The following is a 23135-nucleotide window of genomic DNA, read 5'->3' as shown; positions in this document are numbered from 1 at the left end:
CCTCATGTTAGTTTCAAGCTGCCTGGCTGCCGGCCGCCATCTTGGCTGGCAGTTAATTTGCATATTGCCCTGATTAGCCAATGGGAAGGGTAGCGGTTGTACGCTAATTACCATGTTTCTCTTTTATTAGATAGGATTGCCTTGTTCCAACATGCACTAAGGCTACTGCTGATGAATTAAGCTTTATAGTACTGATTTTCAACCGGTGTGCCACAAGAATTTTGAAAACATGCAATATCTGACTATTTAGTCAGAGGCACTGACCTCTTTTCCCTTTGATTACCAAATTTAAAAATGACAACAACCAACAACAATAGCTGTCCGTTTTGAATGAATCAAAATTATACCTAATTTTTTGTCAGATTGAGAAAATATATAGTTTTTGGCGTGCCACAGAATTTTAGTCATTAGTTGACATGTGCTGTGAGATGCGAAAGGTTGAAAATTGCCGTTTTGTAAGGATGTTTAAGTTAAAAACGAAGTGTGTTAGCGTGGTAGCTAACTGCATAGAACTGATGGTGGGTTGGGAAAGTATCTTTGGGTTGACTGAGTAAAGGGGTGAAGGCCTTTTCCACGAAATGGGGGAGAACTTCCTTTGATTTTATAACTTTTGAGGATTATTGTCTTGATTTATGTTTACTCCAAGTTGTTTGTAGCAGTGAGACTCAAGAAATGATCCCACTGTATGTGTATATTTTGTTTGGTAGCAGTGTGGCACTGTCACTCTGCAGCATCTGTGTTTTCTTATGCATGGTTCACAGAAAGGATTGAAGATATGGCTGCTTCCTGAAAAATCTCTGCTGGTTGCTTACTTTCTAAGCCTGTTTCTTCACAGGCCCTTTGTAAGAGCTGACACTTCTGCTAAGGAGCTTGTTGAGTGGCCACTAGATGGCAACCTCTGGTTCAGACCTGGTGACTCAGTGGCCTGCTTCCCAAGTGGTTGGTCCAGAGGGTCTGCCTGACAAAGTCCTTTTTAAAGCAGATTAAATTCTTTGTTGACAATATCATCTCTAACCCAGGTAACTATCCTTTATAGATATATAAAATTGAAATGTTACTTGGGCATTTTGTGCTGTACACTCCAGACAAGATCTCTAGTCTTTGAAACACGGGGACATCTTTTGCCAGAGTGCTGGACTCACGCCCAGGCATGCTGCAGAACTTGACATTTTGCCTTATCTAAATGAAGGCTTCCTGTCCTTGAATCTATTGAAACAAACAACTGCTCCTCTTCCCATTGAGCAGGACTGAACTAAATTACCCATCATAATCTGGCCAATTTCCTGTGGCTTTGATACTTAACTTTCCTTTCCACTGAAGAGCAGGGACCTCGCTCGACCTTATGTTTTGGAGTTAGCATTGACCCTTCCCATATTATTAATATTATTTATTTATATACATGGTAATAAATAAAACCATACTGTAGAGTGCCCAATGCAAAGTGAGCTCTGCTCCCACTTACTGCTTTCTTGTGTATCCTGTCCTTTTATCCTCTCTTGTCTCTCAGTTGGGTACTGGCCCTACATCTCAAATTAGGCTATCAGTTCTCCCCCTTTCTTCCAGAGTGAGCCTTTCAAAATGCCTGATCCTGGTCTCTCCCATGGCAGGAGGTGGCTTCCATTGGCTCTAGGACTCAATTAAAAAATAAACACTGTGGGCCACAGAAACTCTTTATGGTCTGGTCCCATCTCCCTTTCAGCCTCATCTTGTACCACTTCCCCTCTTACTCTACCTAGTCTACTTAACAATGGTTTTCTTTTCGTCTTTGGACTTTCTACACTCCCTTCTACCACTAGGTCTCTGCACATGCTGTTCTTTTTATCTGGAAAGCCATTCTCTCCAAAAACATTGAGTTTCTTCTTTTAGCTCTCAATTTACATGTTACTTAAAGAAGCCATTTCTGACTTCTAAAATATATATATTCTTTTAGTTTTCAAACATTAGCAAGAAATAGAGAACATTCTGTTTAGTTGTAGACTCATAAATGAAATATTTACTTTCTTTTTTGGCTTTTAGATATTTTGTTTCAGTAGATCATGAGGACTTTTTTTATATTTAGCTTTCACAAATGTATTGCTAAAAATAGATCAGTGTGTTCTATTATGAACTATATTTTCATTTATAAAGTATTTACAATATTTACATTGATAATATTTGTCATGTGTATGGGCTATATACTTAGTAGTAGATAAAAGCTCTACAGAGAAACAGAGAAATGCAGCATTGAAAAGCTTGAATATTGCCGGTGAAAGTAGGGACTCTGGTTCTCATTTTTTAAGAGCTAGATATTATAAGCAGAAAATCAGTTTGTAAAAATAACCAATTATTGTACTTCCTTAGAAAAAGTAAACAGTGTGTCACTTTCCTGTAAAAATAGATTATCACCACCAGGGCTTTCTTGAGAAATAGCTGATTTCAAGTCTGAGGCAGGGAAAGTACAAAGTGAGCTGAATATCTTGTGCCAGAAAGTGAAGATGTGCTGAAAGACTGATGGGGGCATGTCAGAAGGACACTGGAGCAGCTTGAAGGGGCCATAGCTCAAATGAGAACAGTTTGTTCATCAAAAAGAATAAAGACAGTAATAGCTTATAACACTGAATAAAAAGCAAAAATTCCTTAACTCCCCCCAAAAAAGAAAGGTGTTGAGTAGAGCTCTTCTTTTGAGAAGAATTCCAGCCGTAAGTATAAAAGCATGATAGAGTTGGAAAAATCACCAATTTGGACCTTCAAATGTAGAATCAATTCAGCCAGCTATCATCAATGGATGGCAAAACCACCAAGTGAAGGTTTTTGAGGAACAGGATTCAGAGTCTTAAGATATCCCACAAACTGTGTACTATTTCCGAGGGAAAAGTGTCTTTACCTGGGGAATCTAGTGGACACCACTTTATCCAAATGAATCAGCTCAGTGTCACCAGTGATGGGACAGAGTGATGTGTCAGCCTCCTCCTGGGCTACACCAGGAAGGACATCATGTGTAGTGTTCTTATCATACATGCTTGACCTAAATACAGCTCTAGGAAAATTACCTGACAAATTTTTTAAAAATATATATTTTATTGATTTGTTACAGAAAGGAAGGGAGAGGGATAGAGAGTTAGAAACATCGATGAGAAAGAAACATCGATAAGCTGCCTTCTGCACACTCCCCACTGGGGATGTGCCTGAAACCAAGGTACATGCCCTTGACCAGAATCGAACCTGGGACCCTTGGTCTGCTGGCCGATGCTCTATCCACTGAGCCAAACTGGTTAGGGCTTACCTGACAAATTGAGATTCTATAAAACAACTAGTCTGATCTCTTCAAAATGACATTTTCAAGAACGACAGCAAAAAGGCAGGACACCCTTCCATAGACTAAGGAGATATGACAACTAAAAGCAATGCATGAGTCTTAATTGGATTATGATTGAAAGAAATCCACAGCTATAAAGAAAATTGGGGGAACAATTGGGAAATTGACAATGTGGGTTGTATATTAGCTAAGAAAGTTAACACTGATAGGATATTAAATGTGATGATGGTATTTAAGTGTTTAGGGTGTCATTTTGTTGACAACTTGCTTTCAAATGATTCAGAAAAAAGTGTGTGTATGTGAGAGAGAGCACAAGTGGGAGTGTTTATTGTGAACCGGGGGGATGGGCATATGGGTGCTTATTAATGGTTCTTTCATCTTTCCTGTACAGTTGAAATTTTTAAAAATAAAAAGTGTAGGAAAAATAGGTCATTGTGGATGTGTCCCAACTCCATAGTTTTTATTCTGTCTTTTGGTATTGTGTTTTTATATTACTGCCACTATTAAGAAAAAACTCAGGTTATAATTTGCCTTTATTCTGTTTTTCTAGATGTGATACAACAGAAAAACTCAGAAATACTTTGGATTACTTAAGATCATTATTAAATGATTCTACAAACTTTAAACTTATTTACAGATATGCGTTTGACTTTGCACGGGTGAGTTCTCTGGAGCCCATCCAGATGTTTCCCTCTCCTCCCTCCCCCTTCCGATTGCCTTTTGAGGATTGTTTTAATACTACATCTAAGAAGTTAGGTATATTACTCCCAGGATTCTAGTTAGTTTCTTTCTACATGTACACTTTCTATACCAACTGATTCTGAGCAAAAATATAGTATGTTAGCACAAAGCTGTAGGGCAGACCTTGAATGGCTCTTTCCATTGTCTTAGGCGTAATTTGTAAATGGGCATGTAATAGATAATAGACACTGTTCTAAGTATCTCTTAGATAAGCTTGGAAAAGCTCTTTTCATGAAACAACAAACCTTCACTCATTGAGTTTATTGGAATGAGCTAATCTAATCTATTTATACTTTGGGTGCTATATTGTTTTAGAAATTACTTGACTTTTTTAAAAAAAATTTAAACCTAACCTAATTTCAATGGACATTATTCAAACGTAATTTCTAATCATTTTGAAAGGTGATCATATTGTTACATAGTCAATCAGGTTCAAGTATGCGACAGTGGTTCTATTGGTGTGAAATAAGGTTTTATTTTTCAGCCTGATAACCTTAGGTAGAATCCTGGGTCACTAGTTAGCATTGTGTTGATTCACACACAATCCGCAGCTCATACAACTATACTTTATTTAAGGATGGTGTTTTCTGTTATGTTTGTGTGTTCAGTGGATTCAGGTGACTAGGCTTTCTTGATTGATTACTTTTTGTTTTTTTGTATTTGTGGTTAATCCTCACCTGAGGATATTTTTCCCATTGCTTTTTTTTTTTTGAGAGAGGGGGAGAGGAGGGAGAAAGTAAGAGAGAGAAACATTGATGTGAGACACTTTGATTGGTTGTCTCTCACAGGCACCCCAACTGGGGCCAGGAATCAAACCTGCAATTCAGGTACGTGCCCTTGACTAGGAATCAAACCCCCACCTTTAATTGCAGAACCTGTGCTCTAACCACTGAGCACACGGGCCAGGGCTGATTACATTTTTTAATGAATTTTTTATTAAAGCAGAAAACTCAGTTTAAAAAAATGATTTTTTCCCCCTACCATCATGCTGATTTTTTTTCACATTTTACCTGCTTTGACATTGTCGATTCAACACAAAAGATTTATTCGGTAGTGAATTCTGGTGCATCTACAATAATACTTTAGTAGTTTCCTGTGGTGTCTTCACTTGTGAATTTTTGCATTTATTGCAACCTTCGAATAAAATGACAATATGCATAAAAATTCTTGTCAGAAATTATATGGTAAAATTCAGCTATAATGTTTTACTGAATAGCATTTGTATATAGAAGTGGTTTGCCACCTGATACTTTTAGAATAGATGCATAGTTTCTAGGATTAAATTTTTCTTACATGAGATATTATTTTCCTTCCATAGTCAGCTGTTTCTTATTGTATAGGTCAAAATTTGTTTAGAAGCTTTACATCTAGAATATAGGGCTTATTTTCTAACTTCCCTGTTTGGGAGTCAAATTCTCCCACATGTCCACTGCTTTAGACCCACGTTCCACTTTATTCCTCCCTGGCTTCCCATCTCATCCTCAGTCAGTCTCTGGACCCATCTCCTGAGGGCTCCTTTGGTTGCCTCTTCCTGGTGCTTTTCCTACAGCCTCACTGGTTGAGGCCCTTGTTACTCTGCCTGCACTGCTACGCTAGCCTTATTTCACATTCTTCTCATCCAGCATTCACATCAGGAGGGTGTCATTCATCTTCCTTCCGCCCAGGGTTTCTCTGCCACCCTCCAGCTCACAGAAGCCTTCAGTACCTTCCCTCTGCCTTTGTGTCTCCTAGTGCTTCACCATGGGGTGGTGCAGTTGCTCCTACAGCACTCTGAGTGATTGACTGGGATTCTCGGTGTCTACTTTTCAGAGGAGGAAAGTGGGCTTCAGAGAATGGAGAGATGGGACTATGGTCCCATTATTAGTCCACAGTAGACCCAGGACTCACACCCAGGGTCTGGCTTCAAGTCCAGTCTGCAGGTCACTCCAGGCCCTTAACAGTCCAGTCCCAAGCCTCCTCTCTTAGGCGATGCCTGTGTTGTAGTGAAGTTGAATTAGCTGTTTGTTCACTGAACCTGCCACCTGCCTTTTGGCCTTTCTGCTTTCTGTTTTTTGTCCCACTGCACCTCTAGCTAGAGGCCTATTTGTACTCACTCAGCCCTTTGTATTGTGAGGCTTCTAAACCCAAGCCCCATGCTTCCCCTCTCACACAGCCTTGCCTGCTTCTCTTTGCACTGGAGGGATCAGTGCATTCACTTATGTGGCATTTCTGTCTCCTCTGTCTAGCTTGGCTTTGGAGTTTAGGTAAAGGCCTTAATTTTAATTTTATCTGCCAAATTAAGGGACTATCCCCAGGAACAGCCAGCAGGATTCTTTGCTTTTAAGGAGAGGATCAGTAAATATCAGTGAATTAAGCTGCTTTATGTAATGATGAATAACAGCCACTGTTCAGCTAAATTATGCTATGAGATAAACTTGTTACTGAATCCCTTTTTTGATTTGTTTTGTTTAGCTCTAGCTTGCATGTTTGGAGACACTGTATTTTCATTTGCATTCGGTTAAAATAGTTTCCCCTGTGATTTTTTTTTTGTACTCTGGTTATTTCGAAGCATGTTGTTTATGTTCTTTTCCAAGTTTTTAGGATTTTCCAAGTAATCTTTTTTATTACTGATACCTAGTTTAATTCCATTGTGGTAAGAAAGCATGCCCTGTATAATTTAAGTCCACTTAAGTGTATGGAGGCTTGATTTATAGTCCAGAATGTGGTCTGCTGTGATGAATGTTTAATGTGGACCAGACAAGAAGGAATAGTCTCTGCTGCTCTGCGGAGCGTGTCGGAGACATCAGTTAGGGCAGGTTGGTGGGTAGTGTTGCGCAGTCTTCTATATCCTTATTGATTTCTGCCTACTCGTTCTATCAATTACTGAGAGGGCAATGTTGAACTCTCCAACTATAATATTTCTCCTGTCACTTATACCATTATTTTTTGTTTCATGTATTTTGAAGCTCAGATATTAGGTAGAGATACACTTAGTATTATTGTGTCTTCTTGAAGAATTGGCCCATTATGAAATGTCTCTATCTCTGGTAATACCTGTTCTGAAGTCTATAGCCACTCAGCTTTCTTTTGTTTAAACTTGCAAGATATGTCTTTTTTCATCCTTTTACTTCTAACCTGTTTGTGTCTTTATATTTAAAGTGGATTTCTTATAGATAGCATACAGTTGGGTCTCTCTGACAATATCTGTCTCGGGATGCTTAAACCATTTACATTTAATGTGATTTATGGTATGGTTAAGTTTATATCTCCTATCTTGCTATTTCTACCCCCCCCCCACACACACACACTCACATTTATCCCATATGGTTTTTGTTCCTTTTTTCCTCTTTTCATGATTTCTTTTGGATTGAGGTTTTTTTTTATGATTTCCTTTTATTTCCACTATTGCCTTGTTAGCTATATATTTCTCTGTTTCATTTTTCTTGTGGCTGCTATAGGCTTTACAGTATGTATCTTTAAATTTTCAGAAGTTTTCTGTAAATAATAATTTATCACCTCATGTATAATGCAAGAACCTTTGCAGCAGTATGCTTTCATTTTGCTCTCCCATACTTTTTGCTGTTATTGTCATACATTTTACTTATACCTGTGCTATAAATCTGACAATATATTATATTAGTCTATTTAGGCTATCCTAACAAATACCAGGGAGTGAGTAGTTTATAAACAACAGAAATTTATTTCTCACAGTTCTTGGAGGCTGGGAAGTCTAAGACAGAGGTACCGACTGGTCAGACAGATTTAGATGTCTGGTGAGAGCCAGCTGGCTGTAACCTTACAATATTGCAAGGGAGGAGGGACCTCTCCTGGGTCTCTTTTATAAGAGCACTAATCACATTCATGAGGGTGGAGCCTAATTAGCTCCCCAAGGCCTCACCTAATACTATCACTTGCGGGGGTTAGGGTTTTAACATGAATTTCTTTTTTAAAAAAATATATTTTTATTGATTTCAGAGAGGAAGGGGGAAGTAGAGAGAGATAGAAACATCAATGATGAGAGAGAATCATTGATTGGCTGCCTTTTGCACGCCCCCTACTGGAGATCGAGCCCCCAACCTGGGCATGTGCAATTGACCAGAATTAAACCCGGGACCCTTCAGTCCTGAGACCGACGCTCTATCCACTGAACCAAACCAGTTAGGGCTTAACATGAATTTCTTATACATAGCATATAATTAAGTCTGTCTGACAATATCTGTCTTGGGATGCTTAAACCATTTACATTTAATGTAATTTATGGTATGGTTAAGTTTATATATCCTATCTTGCTACCCTCCTCCCCATTGGTCCCAAACATTTAGACCATAGCATATATTGTATTATCATTTTGGTAAAAATGTCTTTTATATTTACCCAAATATATATTAGTTCTGTGCTCTCCATTTCTTTTGTAGAGATAATAGATTTCTATCTGATATCATTTGCCTTCTGCCTAAAAAATTTTCCTTAACATTTCTCATAGTACAGGTCTTCTGATGATGAATTCTCTAAGCTTTTATTTTTCCCTTCAATTTAGAAAAGTACTTCTCTGTTTTAAAGATTCTAGGTTGATGGACTATTTTTTCAGTACCTTAATGATATTGCTCTATTGTCTTCTGTCTTGGGTCGCTTCTGATGATAAGCCTAGTGTTGTTCATTATTCCTTTGAACAGAACGTCTTGTTTTCTGACTGCTTTTATTCTCTTCACTGCTTTTCCCAAGCTGATTACAATGTGCGTTGGCATAATTTTCTTTATGTTTATTCTGGTTAAGGCTTGTTGAGGTTTTTTTAATATGTGAGCTTGTAGTTTGTATTAAATTGGAAAAATTTTCAGTTATTTCTTTTCTTTAAAAAAAAATATTTTTATTGATTTCAGAGATAGAAACATCAATGATGAGAAAATCATTGATTGGCTGCCTCCTGCCACGCCCCCTACTGGGGATCTAGCCCACAACCCAGGCATGTGCCCTTGACCGGAATCAAACCTGGGACCCTTCAGTCCACATGCCGAAGCTCTGTATCCACTGAGCCAAACCAGCTAGGGCCAGTTGTTACTTCTTTCAATATATTTTCTGTTCTTGCTCTGCTCTAGTTATACCTATGTTAGATGCTTGATATTGTCCCACAGGCCTCTGATGACATGTTCAGTTTTTTTTCAGGTTTTTCTCCTTTTCTGTTTCTTTAGTAGTTTTGATTACCATGTTTTCTAATATTTTAAAAAAATCTTTACATGCCTTCTAATATTAATATTTTCTTCTGTAGTGTCTAATCTGCTGTTATTCCTAACCAGTATATATTTTTTCATTTCAGATACTGTTATTTTTCATCTCTAGAAGTTCCATTTGGGTCTCTTTTTGTATGTTCCATTTCTCTCTTCATCATGATAATATTTTCTTCCTCCTGGAACATCCAGAACATATTTATTACAGGTGTATTAACAACTTTGTCTTCAGGTTCCATCATCCCTGCCATTTCTGGGTCTCTTTCTATTGGTTAATTTTTATCTTGGACATGAGTCGTATTTTATAGCTTCTTTACTTTCCTAGAGGTTTTTTATTTTGATTGGATGTTGGATATGATAAATGATTTGTCTTTTTTCATTCTTTTAAATAGCGTTGGATTTAACTTTTTTTCTGGCATATGGTTAAGTTACATGGAATCTGTTTCTTTGAAAGGGCTGGTTAAGGAAGATTGAGCCCCACTCGGAAAGCAGTGCCCTTTTCAGGATTCTGCTGCTCAAGGCCCTGGATTAGGAGATCCTTCCACTCTGGCTCGTGGAAATACAGACTGTCCGCAGCCCGGTGGGAGCTCTGGGAAGTCCTGCTCACACTTTTTTAGTGGTCTTTCCCCAGACTCAGACTGGGGAGACACTGCAGAGCTCCGGATTTCTCTCTGTGCAGCTCCCACTTGGCTGGTATTTTGAACCACAGATTGTAGTCATCTTCGTCCCCTCAGACTCTGTCTTTTCCAACTTAGCAAGGTTGCCGGGCTGGGTTTGGGTTCCCCCTTCATGTCTGTGGCCTGGAGACCACCTCCACACAGTAAGCTGGTATCACTGTAGGGCTTACCTTATCTTTCCTTTTTCTCAGGGGTCACAGTCCTGTGCTGCCTGTTGTCCACTGTGTGAAGTGAAAAGGGAGATCTAGTTCCTCTAACTCCATCTTGGTTAGAAGCAGAACTCAGCTTTTTATCCCTCCAATCTCTTTTCTACAAAAATGAGTCCTAAAGGTGGTAACTAATAACATAACAGATCTTTGAAAATCAAACTTGTAATGGAAATGAAACTTTCTGATAGTTCACTATCCTAAATATTGTCTGTTGGAAATAACAATGGCATATGTTAAATATTACGCTTTAATATACCAGGAAAGAAACTATAGTACAATACCAGAATATGATAAAATTACCCTTTTAACATCTCCACCCAGATTGTAGTTCTAAGGGTGTGATCATTTTTTTTCTTCGCCTTCAAATTTTATAGCCAACTAAAAATAGTATTTGGCTATCAAGTTATATTCTTTTTCTCCTAATATATTTTGACTTGCATTTATTTATAGTGATATGGATACATAAACGCATGAAACTTTGCAGCTAACAGAAACCATAAGAAGTCATTTGGTCTAGTCTTGTCATTATGCAGATGAATAAACAGAGCCAGAGTGGAGGAGACAACATGGCCCGAGCTCTGTCCTTGAGGTGCAGGCCAGTGTCCTCTGCACAGAACCCACCTCACCTTCCCTGACTCACAGCTGTCCCCATCCTATGGGATCTTGTTAAGAGGAAGATGGTGGGATATAAATTCCAGGGCTGAAATGGCCAGTTCTCTCATTCAAGTGGAATTTTGTCTCAGTATATTCATGCATAGGGTTTTTCCTCCCAATATAATTTTTATTTATTATGTAAATAAATATTGTATGAATTCATTTAACTAAAACAGCCATTTTTTTCTTGATTTGCCTTTTTGAAAGGACCTGGAGAGTTTTAAGAATGGGCAAAGAGAATGATATAAAAGACTAAATACAGTATTTTTTTGTTGGTTTGGGGGTAATTGTTAAATATCAGTTAAATTTGATTTGTTTACATTCTCTGTCTTAGAGGCAGGGTACTATGCTGAAGTCCCGGAGAGAGTTGAGACTTGGAATTTTGAAAAGGATAAATGCTGGGCTGATAACAGTAGCATCTTGGCCCGGCCAAGAGTAGACACCATGAATTTATAGTGAGCTGCTCTTGGATTCTGTTCTAATGGTGTGGTCCAGCTCGATGCGGACAGGAGAGGATAATGGGATGGACTGAGAGGGAGAAGTGTGTGGGCGGAGGGCAGAGGCCAGTTGAGAGGAGCCCTCCTAGAGTGATTGAGAAGGGTCCAGATGAAACGAGGAAGTGACATTAGGAGAAGCTGAGAGGTGGAGAGAAAGGAGGACTTCAAGGTGAGCAAGAGGAGAGTGGGAGACTTCTGTGGTTGCAGGGAGTCTGCTTTCTCCTTGAAACAGAGCTTTAGGAAGAAGCTGTAAACAGGGCTTTCTAGAGGCAGAACCTCGCCATCCCTTGGTGCACTCACTTCTCTAGCACTAGGTACTAGTGCTGCTTCTGTTTCCTGTCTCTGAGGAGGTGTTTCTGGAAGATGGAAGAGCTCACGCATACTAAAGTTAATGAATTTTCTTTCTCTAAGTAAAACAATAGCTTAGTTATTTCAATTTAAGCTAAAGTGATTGTGGCTGTTACTCATATAATTTGCTAAGGAAAATCTGCTGGGTCTTCTGTTCATCAGAGAATTCTGTCTGACTCTAACCTCAGTCTCTTAGGACTATTTTGATTCACATCCTCTTCTAATTTGAGTCAGTTTCTCACTTCTTCACTACTGTATTTGTCAATCTGTTTGTTTTCCTCTCCACACAACTCTCGCAACACACCACACACACAGCTCTCTACTTTTTTCTCATATTTTTAGTTGGAAATTACAAAGGAAAGAAAAAGTAGGTTAGGTGAAGACAAGAGTAGGGAGAATATGGTCATCTGATCCCAGGTCTGTTACCCTGAAAACCTTGGCAGTTTTATCTTTAAGATTACTCTTTGTTTATAATGTATGTAAAGGTTGAGTCACTATGTTGTACAACTGAAACTAATACAATATTGTGTGTCAATTATACCTCAGTTAAAAAATTACTCTTAGTTATTACAGACACAGATTTGCTCAGCAATTACTTATAAAGCTAATTGGACTGTGTGTGTTTATATTTAAATCTCTTTTTCCTCATCACTTCTCAGGGAAGCAAGGTGGTCCACAATGAAGGTTTGGAATGAGATTTCCAGGTTCAAGTCCCAGCTTTACCACTTACTGTCATTTTAACCCCCTTGCCTCAGTTTTCTTATTTATAAACTAGAGGCCAAGTGCATGAAATTCATGCACTGGTAGAGTCCCTAGGCCTGGCTGGCAATAAGGGCTGATCTGTGGGGCAACTGGTGGGGCCCCCGCTGGCACCGCATTGGCTGGCCTGGGGCCTGTGGGCTGAGGGCAGCTCCTGTGTTGAGCATCTGCCCCCTGGGCAGTGCGTGTCATAGCAACCAGTCGTTCCACCAGTGGTTCCGCTGTTTGGCCGATTTGCGTATTAGGCGTTTATTATATAGGATTGGGGCTAATAATAATGCCTATCCTAAAAGGGTTGTTGTATTAAATGAATTTAAGTATAAGGCACTTGGAACAATTTCTGGCTCAGATTAAATTCTCAATAAAAGTTAATCATAGAATTAGAACTAGTTGTTTAAATTATTACTCACTAACATTACTTAGGTGCCTGCACAAAACCTCATTATTTTCCGAGAGTAATGCTTAGTAATAGAATCTCTACCAAATAAAATCATGGGGAAAGACTGTGCCCATTGGCAGATTTTTTTTTCTTTTGTTAAGGAAATAGTTAAGCTTAATTAATTACCTCGCAAACAGTGTATCTGTAAATAATGCTGGGTACGTTCTAAGAGCGTAATTATTTAGATTCATTTTTCCCAGTGGGATGATACTCTTGGTTTTTATGACTTGTGTGGTTTTTTAAAATGTATATTAAAAAGGAAGAAACCCAGCTCTCATTAAAAAAACTGATTTAGCTCTAGCCGGTTTGGCTATGTGGATAGAGCATCAGCCTGTGGACTGAAGGGTCTAGGGTTCGATTCTGGTCAAGGACACATGCCTGGGTTGTGGGCTTGATCCCCAGTGTGGGGTGTGCAGGAGGCAGCCAATCAATAATTGTCTCTCATCATTGATATTTCTCTCTCTCCCTCTCCCTTCCACTCTGAAGTCAATAAAAAATATATTTTTTAAAAATTAAAAAAACTGATTTACTTAATTTTCCATTTTATAAACTGAATCACATTATTTAAGATTCAAGATAAAGCTCTCTATTTTTACCTGTGTCTGTTGACTTAGGGAGCTGTGTTTAAGGAGAACTGGATTTTCGCTATTTTTTATAATCCCTGTGGTCTCAGATGGAATTCTGTGATGTATGTCATAGGTCTTCATTTTAGTCCTTTTGATTTCACATACCAATTTCTTACTTGGTTGCCACTGTTTGTGAATCATGGTCGCTTATATATTTTTTTTTTAGAACAACTAATTCTTGAAAATCTTAGGAGTGTTTTTCCTGTTGAAGATTTTTTATCCTAATGATTTTAATCATTAAATGTCCCCCTTTTCACATACAGGTCTTAAGCTATCAAAGCTTTGTGAAAATTGAAAATAGGTCATCTGAAATAGTTGGGGGCCTCTGAATAGCATATCTGGATACCTAGACGGTTAGAGGTTCATTTTTATAATATTTACATTTGCATACATACAGTTACCTATTTGTTCATTTATTGTTTCTTAAGTCATTTGCACCATTTAAAGAAAAAATGCTTAGTTTTCACATATCATAGGAAGAGTTATACTGGAATAGCCTTACATAAACAAAGGCAGTAATTTATTTTTTTTCATATTAGAACTTCAAATCAGACCTTAGTAAAATGTCATTATTCTGTACACTAGCTATTACTAGTCTTTAGCTGGCAGAGTGCATTTATTCCATATACAACACATAACTTAGAATATTCAGAGGAGGATCCTTTGGTTTTATAGCTGTACCACTGAGAGGCCTGATCTCATATGTAAATTAAAATTTATGAAATACATACCAGCACATCTGGAGTCAAGAGAGGGACAGGGAGAAAAGTTTCATTTCTTCTTTCACCTTGATGGGCTTGCTGGGGATGCTGATTGACTCTTGACAGCCTGTCTCAAGGTTCTTTCTGCTTAGACTGACCTGGGAGTAGGCGCCTGCCCGCAGGGTCAGTGTTGCAGTACACTGCTGCGATTTCTTGCGAGGAGCTTCTAGATGGCTTTGCTATACTCTTTGAATGAGTTATGGTGATTATCATTTTTTAAATGCCCTGCTTCATAGCATTGTGGGAGATTCATGTAACTTTTCATTGGGAACTCCTTGGCAGAGAATGCCATTAGGATCATTGCTGTCAGAGAACCCCCGGGCGTGTCTCCATGTTGATGTTCAGTAGCTTTTTGTTGTGGGGTCTCTCGACTGTGTTGTTCCTAGGAATTTTGAGTGTTTCCAATTATGGACTTTTGCAGGTAGCCTCCAATCTACCCACCGGCAACATTGGTTACCAGCGAGTTGCCACTGTTCAGATCTTGAGTGCATCCATAATATCTCTCTCTTATTTGCTAGGCAGAAGATGGTGGTAGTGATTGAGAGCTGCTGGCTGGCACCCTTGCAGAGCAGGAGTGAGTGAGTGCTGTTCAGCTTCCGGTCCTGTGAGTCTGATGCCTTTCTCCGTCTGGGCATCACTGCCAACCAAACATACATTGAAGTCCTTCATGATCATCAGTTTGTCAGATGATTATATTGTTGCAGAGTCTTGTCCAGGTCTTTTGTATCTTTTTTTTCTTTTTGTCATCTTGGTGTATGTCCATTGTGATGGGGACATAGGCGTTGATGATGTGGGGGAAAAGGCACAATATGTGTCATGGCAAGACCAATGATTTTAGATTTAGTGAATGATTACAAACTTTTCCAAGGGAAAACTTTTCCCAAGCACCAGTGCTGTCAGCCTGGTGCTGCATGGGCTGTTGTTCAACAGGCGAACTTCGGCCCAGTCCTGTGGTGCCACGTGTGTTTTCAGCAGTGTACTCATTTTTCATGCGGATTGCTTCACAGTATGGTGTGCTGTTGCCATCTGCTACACCTGTGTTACAGGGTAAGAGGAAGTTTGCATTTCTTGCACAGTGTGTCACAGAAGTAGAAGCCTTTGCAGTGTAACAAACCAATGAGGCTTGATTGGCAAAAGGTGGACAGTCTCTAGAGCACCTTTTTTCTTGTCCTCCTCTCCATCAGGACTAAGTACTATGGTCCTGAACAGGATGCTGTGCGTGGCCAAAGGACAGGCAGAGAATGCTGTGGAAAGGATGCCCCACCTGTTTGCATTGAACTGTGGAATTGGGGCACCCCCACTGTCACCAGACTTAAGTTGTGTGCCTGGAACAGAGCAGGGTGATGTGGAGCCATCTTTCCTGGTCTGTTGGTGAGGGTCATTATGTTGTATGCCTGAGACCAAAGGACAGACCTATCGCACATCTTCCCGTATCTTCATCTATCGTGTTTGCTGTTGTTGAATGAGGCCTTGCATTTGCTGTATTGTTTAAGTCCTTCACTTTTAAATTTAGTGTCAAGGCCAGAAATTCTCTGTGTACTAAAGAGTACTTCACTGCTAGCGTCCTTGGATTAGTGCTGTATTTTATCGGGAGATATGCGTGGCTGCATATGTTGCTGACAGTGATGGTCACAGTGTCAGCCTTTAATTTGGTGTGAACATTTAGATGGGATAGCCAGAAGCTTTCTCCGGTTGTAGAAAAGTACTTTTGCAAATTTCCACTGAAGTGAGACACTGCCTAGAAGCTAGCTTTGGATATATGTAAGGCCTATGGCCCCAGGTCCTCTGTCCATTTACATAGAAACAACCCCACCTGTAGTGCTGTAATGAAAATTTGTAAGAAAGTGGAGAATGAGAAATTAGGATCCTTAATGGCAAGTATAAGTGGAATGAGCTTCATGTGCCCATTTCAGGTTTATGTACTACTTTTTTTCTGGTTTCTTTATGAAATGTTGTCTTTCCCTTGGTTGCTAGTTAGGGGTATTCTGCTAGGAGAGTTCACGTCCAACAAATCCAAGGTAAGAAGGACTGTAGTAGACAGACTGTTTTCTCCCAGAGTAAGTGGATGAATACAACCCCTTAGTTGGAGAGCAGCTCCACAGCCCCAACCTTTATTGTGAGCTGCATTTAATTCCAATGCTTTTTAGGTACGAGGAAAACATTTACCAACAAAATAAATGATTGGAAAAATGTTATTAAGGAAACCTGATTCCTAAGCATGGAAGTTGAAACCTTTAGTTAAATTAAACATTTAGTTAAATTATGGGCTTTGTTTGAGGTGAGCAATTATGATTTTGGTAATTATCGTAAATGTCAAACAGCAAGTGATTATAGATTTTTATTTATCCTATGAAATAATTGTAGATACTGTTACTACCTAATTGATTTTTGCATTAGAGTGATCATTTCAGTTGACATGAGTCTTTTCACAGTATGTTTCTATAGTACCAGAGTGAGCAAGCCTTCCATTGTTTGATGCCTCCCCCCCCCGCACCTCAGTCGTGACCCAGGGATTCTATGGTGTATGATAAATGGTCAATGAGCTGTTCGCTAATGTCTTGTTGACGTGAAATAGAAATTTGGATTATTGGAATTTATTATTTGGGGCATCTGGCTCATCCTTGTTTTTGTTTGTTAAACAGGAAAAGGACCAGCGCAGCCTAGACATTAACACTGCCAAGTGCATGTTGGGACTGTTATTAGGAAAAATCTGGCCCCTTTTTCCAGTTTTTCACCAATTCTTAGAGGTACCAAATTGTTATTTTATGGAATGTATTTTTGCTTGCTTAGAATTATCAAGTGTACTTTAACCATTTTATGTAATTTTCTGTTTGTTATACTTTCTGCCTATAGGAATTATGGTGACATAACTGCTGTCAATCAGCAACGACCTGTTCTCTCTGCGGGTGTCTGTGTGAATTTATTGTGTTGCATCGCTCCCGGTACAGATGCATCAGAAACAGCTACTGCTCTGTCCTTTGCTCCTCTCTTGTCCCCATTTTAAAAGCTTTACTTTTGTTTAGATTTCCTGCTCTTTATAACAAAAGTAAAACAAGATTTACTTTCCTTTGTGGCTTTAGGTGAATTTCCACTTTTATTAAGCAAAGATTAAAAAATAAGCATCAGCCTTTTTGTTAAAAGAAGTGTGTAATGTAGTCGTCTTTTATCTCCAAGTAACTTGGGGACCAGGAATTAGTTTGAGTGTTAGGCAAACTGACAAAATCTCCTTCAGTTTAATTTTTCTTCACATTTATATTAGAAATGATCCAGCACTGTACCCCATCATTGTTCAGTTGCTTTAAGGGTGAATAATAAATACCTTTGAGCTGCTGGTTATGAGGAGCTAGTTTGGATGTAATGTAATACGGTAGGAGTTTGAAGTACATGAGATGGAGGTTTGAGTTACTAGGGATGTCATATAGATAGCATCCTTCTTGTCCTCCAGCCCCAAACCCCTTCCCTTTTCTTCTTTGCCCCAAACCCCTTTTTAAAATGTCCTCTGTTTGAAAGGATGAAGGTGTTGAGTCTTTGAGGAAATCCTAGGTCTTGTCCTGACTCTGGCTTCACTCTTGAAATAATCTTTCTTACAACTTACTTTATGTAATTGTCTGGAAAAACTTCCAACTGATAACGATTCTTTGAGGACTGTTATTTAAAAATCGCTTGTAACATTACTAACTGGAACTGCTCAAGAAAGGTATAAAAACTAGTTTTAATGTAAGAAGTATTTGTTTACATGACAGTTCACACTACAAGTGATCTGTTCTAATTTCTTTGCCAATCCCGTGAAGTGTTAGCTTTATTTGGAAAATGAGTAGAAACAGGTTCTTGCTCTCAGAGAGTTTAGCGGAATTAGCCTGAGTGTGATGGGTCCTTTAGCCCTAGGACCTTGCCTGAAGCCAGTTTGACTTTGCAGTTCCAGGAGCTCCACCAGCTGGTTCTTGCTTTTAGGTGCCTAGAAAGTGAAACTTGTAGTCTGCTTTGTTCTCTTATTAGTTTGCATTTTTCTTTTAAAAGGAGACAGTAATCCTTTCATTTTCAGCTGTTCTTGTGTTTGCATCCTCAAAACTATTGGATCAACTCTTTGCTTTTTGTCTGCTTGTTTTGTTTTCCACTGTTTCTGATATTAGTGGTTAAGATTAAAAAATTGTTGGATCTAGCTTTTATTTTCAAATGTTTACACATGACACTATATTTTAAAATACACATATGGCATATTTCTTGTCTAAGAGGAATAGGAATCTACTCCATGGCTATTCTGATTACTTTTATGACCAAATTGAAGTTTTGACTTACTAGAACAGTCATTTCTTCAGTGGCTAGAGCACCTAGTCTGAGACTTCCTCAACGACTGCTGTGTGTACTTGAGCTCAGAGCTTGACACAGTACATCCTTGTCATATCAGGGCTCATTCATGGAGCTACGCTTTATTTAGCACTTCCTGTGTGCCAAGTATGAATGAAGGGCTTTACGTAAGTTACCTAAATTATCTCTTAATCTTTGCAACACCTCTATGAAGGAAGTGTTACTCCCATTTTATGTAAAAGGGCCTTTGCAGTCTAGAAATTTCACTTCTAGGTATATAAAATTGTGTTTCTTTGATGTGCTTGTCATTTGTGTTGGGCCCCATAATATTTTTGTAATGAAAGTTGTCATCTTAAGTTCTACTTGCTCTCTCTCAGTGTCCTCCTAGACTGGTACTTAACAACCCAGTGGAAAAAGAGTTAACCTTTATGAACAGTATCAAGTTGATTCATCAGCAATTGACACCGTCCCATTTGTTATGTCAGTAATTCCTATTACTTTTCCCTCCATCAGCAATCAAAATATAAAGTTATTAACAAAGACCAGTGGTGCAATGTGCTAGAGTTTAGCAGAACAATTAACCTTGACCTCAGCAACTACGACGAAGATGGCGCATGTAAGTACCAGCACTGGGTGTCCTCGCACTCTTTACTTTGTGGCCCATTTGCGCGTCCTTCTCAGCTGTCTTGTTTTCTCTTTCTCTCCAGGGCCAGTTTTGTTGGACGAGTTTGTGGAATGGTATAAAGACAAGCAGATGTCCTAGGACTGTATGCATAGCAGCGCGAGAGTCACTGTTACCACAGTTATGTCAGCCATTAGCCATAAATTGCTGTTTGTATCAAAGCGCATGCTGCTTTTCTTGCACTGTCTCCCTTTTGCAGGGACGTTTTTGGTGTTTGCTATTGAATGGGCCAGCTCTGCCTGCTGTGTAGCATTATTCTCTTGGAAGGCTGCTTTTGCAGTTTGTATTTACACTACAGATTGGTGAATTTGCCAACGTCCTCACTGTGATTATGTGTATATTGCTGTTTAAATTTTGTATATGTGTATAAAAAGAAAAAGCTTCACCTAGAGATTATTTCTGCAAAAATGTATTGTAAAAATAATTTTTGTGGCATATTTCTAGTCCCTTTTTTCAAATGAACCAATTATACTTTACTTGGTCTCAAATGTAGCATTTCAAAAAACAGAAGAATTTTACCATAAGTAAATGTTGCCAGAATTCACCTTATTGTTCAAGAGGCCAACTTTTGGAAGGAGGTGGGAGTTCTAACTTTGCAGAGGCATATGCCAAATGTAATTGGTTTACCTGGATATTAGCATTTTTAAATGATGGAACTATAATTATTTGAACATACAGACATGTACCAACCATGTCACCAATCATTTCCACCATGCAAGGTATAGGTTTTTCTTTTCTAATGTTAAAAAGCTGTAGTACTTTGACTATAGGTACAAATGAATAAATTAACATTGCACCTTTTCTTTAAAATAGAATAGTTCTGAACTCTTGTAAACTTGCTTTAGCAGATTTTTCTTTCTCTTTTGCAGTCTTCTTGGCAGTGTTTGGTCTGCTGATGCTTTCTATGCCATTCTAAGTGAAGTTGGGTTTGCCTCCTCCATGGAAACCCAGTGGTTTACTGGCATTTGATAATTGCAGAGCAGTTTTAGTTGTGGCTTGAATTTTTAGTTAAGCTTTCGTGGTGTCTAATTTTCTAGTTGTTTTGAAAAAGAACTCTATTATAAGTGAGAGGGGTTTTGTTTCCCTTTTTGTTTCTTTCATGCTAGGCTTTTCCTGGCAGAATGTCCATTGCAGGCAGTGGATAGGAAACCACCAGCATTGCGCTAACTGTTACATGGTAGGACCTTCCCCGGAGAGGCCGCTCATCGTTACCTGGGTCATTTGTACAGAAAGGTGATAGCCATTATTTATGTGGATGAGGAACTTGTAAACAGGACGGAACTTTTAGGTTTGTGTTTTATGTTTTTTATTTCCCTCCCCTTGCCTTACCCTTTAGGAACTGTGTAGATAACATGTTTTCCCCTCAACTATCTGGTGCTATTGAATGACTGATTTAGTCCCTAAAGTTTTGTGAAAACAAAAAAAGTCTAATGATTTAAACCAAGTAAAAAGTTAATGGTGCATTTGAACCGGTGAATGCTACTGTGTGAGCAAGATTCATGATTGAACATGTCATGATTGGAAGAGGCTTGGATTATTTCAAAATCTGGCTGAAAAATCTTTTGGATTAAATGTGAACCTTTAAATGGCATTCAATGAGAGAAGCACACAGACAATGCTACTCTTAACCACTATTTCACAGTTTCTTTGCAAACAGTGTTCAGATTTTCATATTATTTTTTTCTCTAACTGAACCACCAAAGACAGAAATTTGTATGTATATACAGTGTGTGCACATACACAAAATCATGATCTGGTAGAATTCTTTTTTCTACCAATTAGAAAGGTTTGGTTTGCTGTGAAATAAACCAGAAGTTTGAAAATCCCTGTAGTGATTAAGCATACTTAATCATTCCTTGTTTAGGAATTGTGGAGTCACTTCTACCTTATAAATTCATACCAGTTTGCACAAATTAATACCTGGAAAGAATTGGAGATGTTGATGGCAAGCACAGCTCATGAGACCAATGTGTTGAAAGGGGCTCCGTTCTGATGGTGTCATTCCAGTGGCAATTGGCCGTAGGTTCAGTTCTGTGGAGAACTTGATTCATTTTCAGAGGTATCCCGTGAATTAAAAAAACAACAGAAACACTGTAAAGTCAACAGTTCTTACATTTGTTCAATAAATCAGAAATGTACATATAAATATAAATCACAGATGAGAGTATTTTAAAAGTTATTGTTAGAGAGTAGAGACTTTAGAACAGCAGTCGCCAATCATTGGCCGCGGACCACTGGTGGTCCGTGAGGTCCCAAAGGTAGGCGACTGCTGTTTTAAAGCACTAAGCACAGTCAGTCCTAAAGTAAGTTCAGGACTGTTACAGGGCAGGTGTTACATTTCATCCACAAGAACGTTTTGATGATGGGGGAAATCCCAGCTAGAAACTTCCATGATGTATAATATGAAAGTATTCTAAAGAGATAATCTTGCATATGTAGACAATTCCGAATCTGTAAACTTCCTTGAAAAATAAATCTCTTTGGCCCTTGGTTTCCTTGGCTTTATGCAGTTATTTTAAGGGGAGGAAAAGGAGTCAGCCAATATAATAAGGTACCTTTTCTTAAAAGCATCCCTAAGTTACATAAAATTGAGCAGTCATCAAACACTTACTTACTGGCTAATGTTAAATAAATTAGGGTGCCTTCTGGTTTTCTTTATCACCCAGTACACATCCTTTCTCTCTCTCCACTGTTTTGACCTCCACTTTGCAATAGTCTGTTGTAACGGACACTACAACTTCTAGATGTTTACTGTTGCACTAGGTTAGAAAGCTCATTATTTGATTTGCCATAAACACTCACTGTAAAGTCCCCTGCAGCTCTTTTGAAGCATGAACTCTGAATTAAGTTTTTTCTAAGTCCGACTAGATAAACCTTCTGGTTTAGCAACAGGTTCCTATTGCCTCTCAGTCTCCTTTTAATAGTGCTTTTGAGGTTTATACGGAAAGCTTTAAAAGTTTGTTTGTGCCCTTGGTTTTTAATCTTACAACTGCTAAAATACCTCTGTAAGCCTTATCTTTTATTCTTTCATATGTTATGTTGTATAATAAATGTATAGAATTCATTGACCAACTAAAATGTTGGGTGTCTGTAAATGAGACCAAAACGTGGGTTGCTTTTTTTCATGAAATAATTTCTATAATTTCTCTCGGGGGCTACTGTTAAAGGAACAGCAGCTAACCTATAACTGTGAATGCTTCGTGTCGTCAGTATTTGCATTACATTCATAAACGTGTGCAAGTCCTGTGACTCCCAGCTTAACTCAGATACTGTTATGCCACCTGACTTGAGTACAGCAAACTGGTTTTAGGTTTTAATGGAGTTGATGTAAAATGATATCTCATAAATAAAAAGTATTTGTGTTTGGTTTCAGAACTGAGTGTGAATTATTCTTCTCTGGCTTTTCTTCTAATACTACTTAAGGTAGATTTAAAGTGTTCTGTTTTTTATTTATTTTCTTTTCCCAACTTTTTATATTGAAAAATTTCAAAAGCATAGGATAATATAATGAACACCCATCCATATACCTATCCCCTAGTTTTCCTGTTTTTAACCTTTTGCTATCATTCTCTGCCACTCTGAGTGTTTTTCTCTCTACAAATAAGATATACTTTTTTTCTGAACCACCTGAGAGTAAATTACATTCTCACACCTTGTATTTAATATTTCCAAACCAAGGGCGTTCTTATAACCACAATACAATGATCACATTCAAGAAATTTAACATTGATCCAGTGTTATGACCCAACACACAGTCTAGATTAACATCTCCCCCTTTGTACCTATGTGCTAGCTGTTTTATTTTTAATCCAAGGGTAAGCACTGCATTAGGGGTCATGCCTCTTTAGTCTCTTTCATCTAGACCCGTTCCAGATACAGTGCAAACACTCCTCTGCCAAATAGTGATTTAAAAAAATATACTAGCACATGCTGTGTATTTG

At 38.5% G+C, this 23135-nt stretch overlaps 1 protein-coding gene across 3 annotated transcripts in view; it reads left to right on the top strand.

Annotated features, from left to right (window-relative positions):
- DCUN1D4 (defective in cullin neddylation 1 domain containing 4) overlaps positions 1-22569 on the top strand; it is a 46273-nt gene extending 23704 nt beyond the window's left edge. For 2 of the 3 annotated variants that reach the window (XM_015560098.1, XM_015560097.1), the window contains 4 exons: positions 3846-3954; positions 16850-16954; positions 19026-19128; positions 19220-22569. In XM_015560098.1, coding sequence (XP_015415584.1) covers positions 3846-3954; positions 16850-16954; positions 19026-19128; positions 19220-19275 — 373 coding nt within the window. In that variant the 3' untranslated portion in view covers positions 19276-22569. The remainder of the gene's footprint in view (positions 1-3845; positions 3955-16849; positions 16955-19025; positions 19129-19219) is intronic. The other variant, XM_015560099.1, reaches the window with a different exon arrangement.
- Positions 22570-23135: the final 566 nt, after the last annotated feature.

This window comes from Myotis davidii, unplaced genomic scaffold (genome assembly GCF_000327345.1).
Source record: "Myotis davidii unplaced genomic scaffold, ASM32734v1 scaffold173, whole genome shotgun sequence".
Classification (NCBI taxonomy): Eukaryota; Metazoa; Chordata; class Mammalia; order Chiroptera; family Vespertilionidae; genus Myotis; species Myotis davidii.
This window is presented reverse-complemented; position numbering and strand designations above follow the sequence as displayed.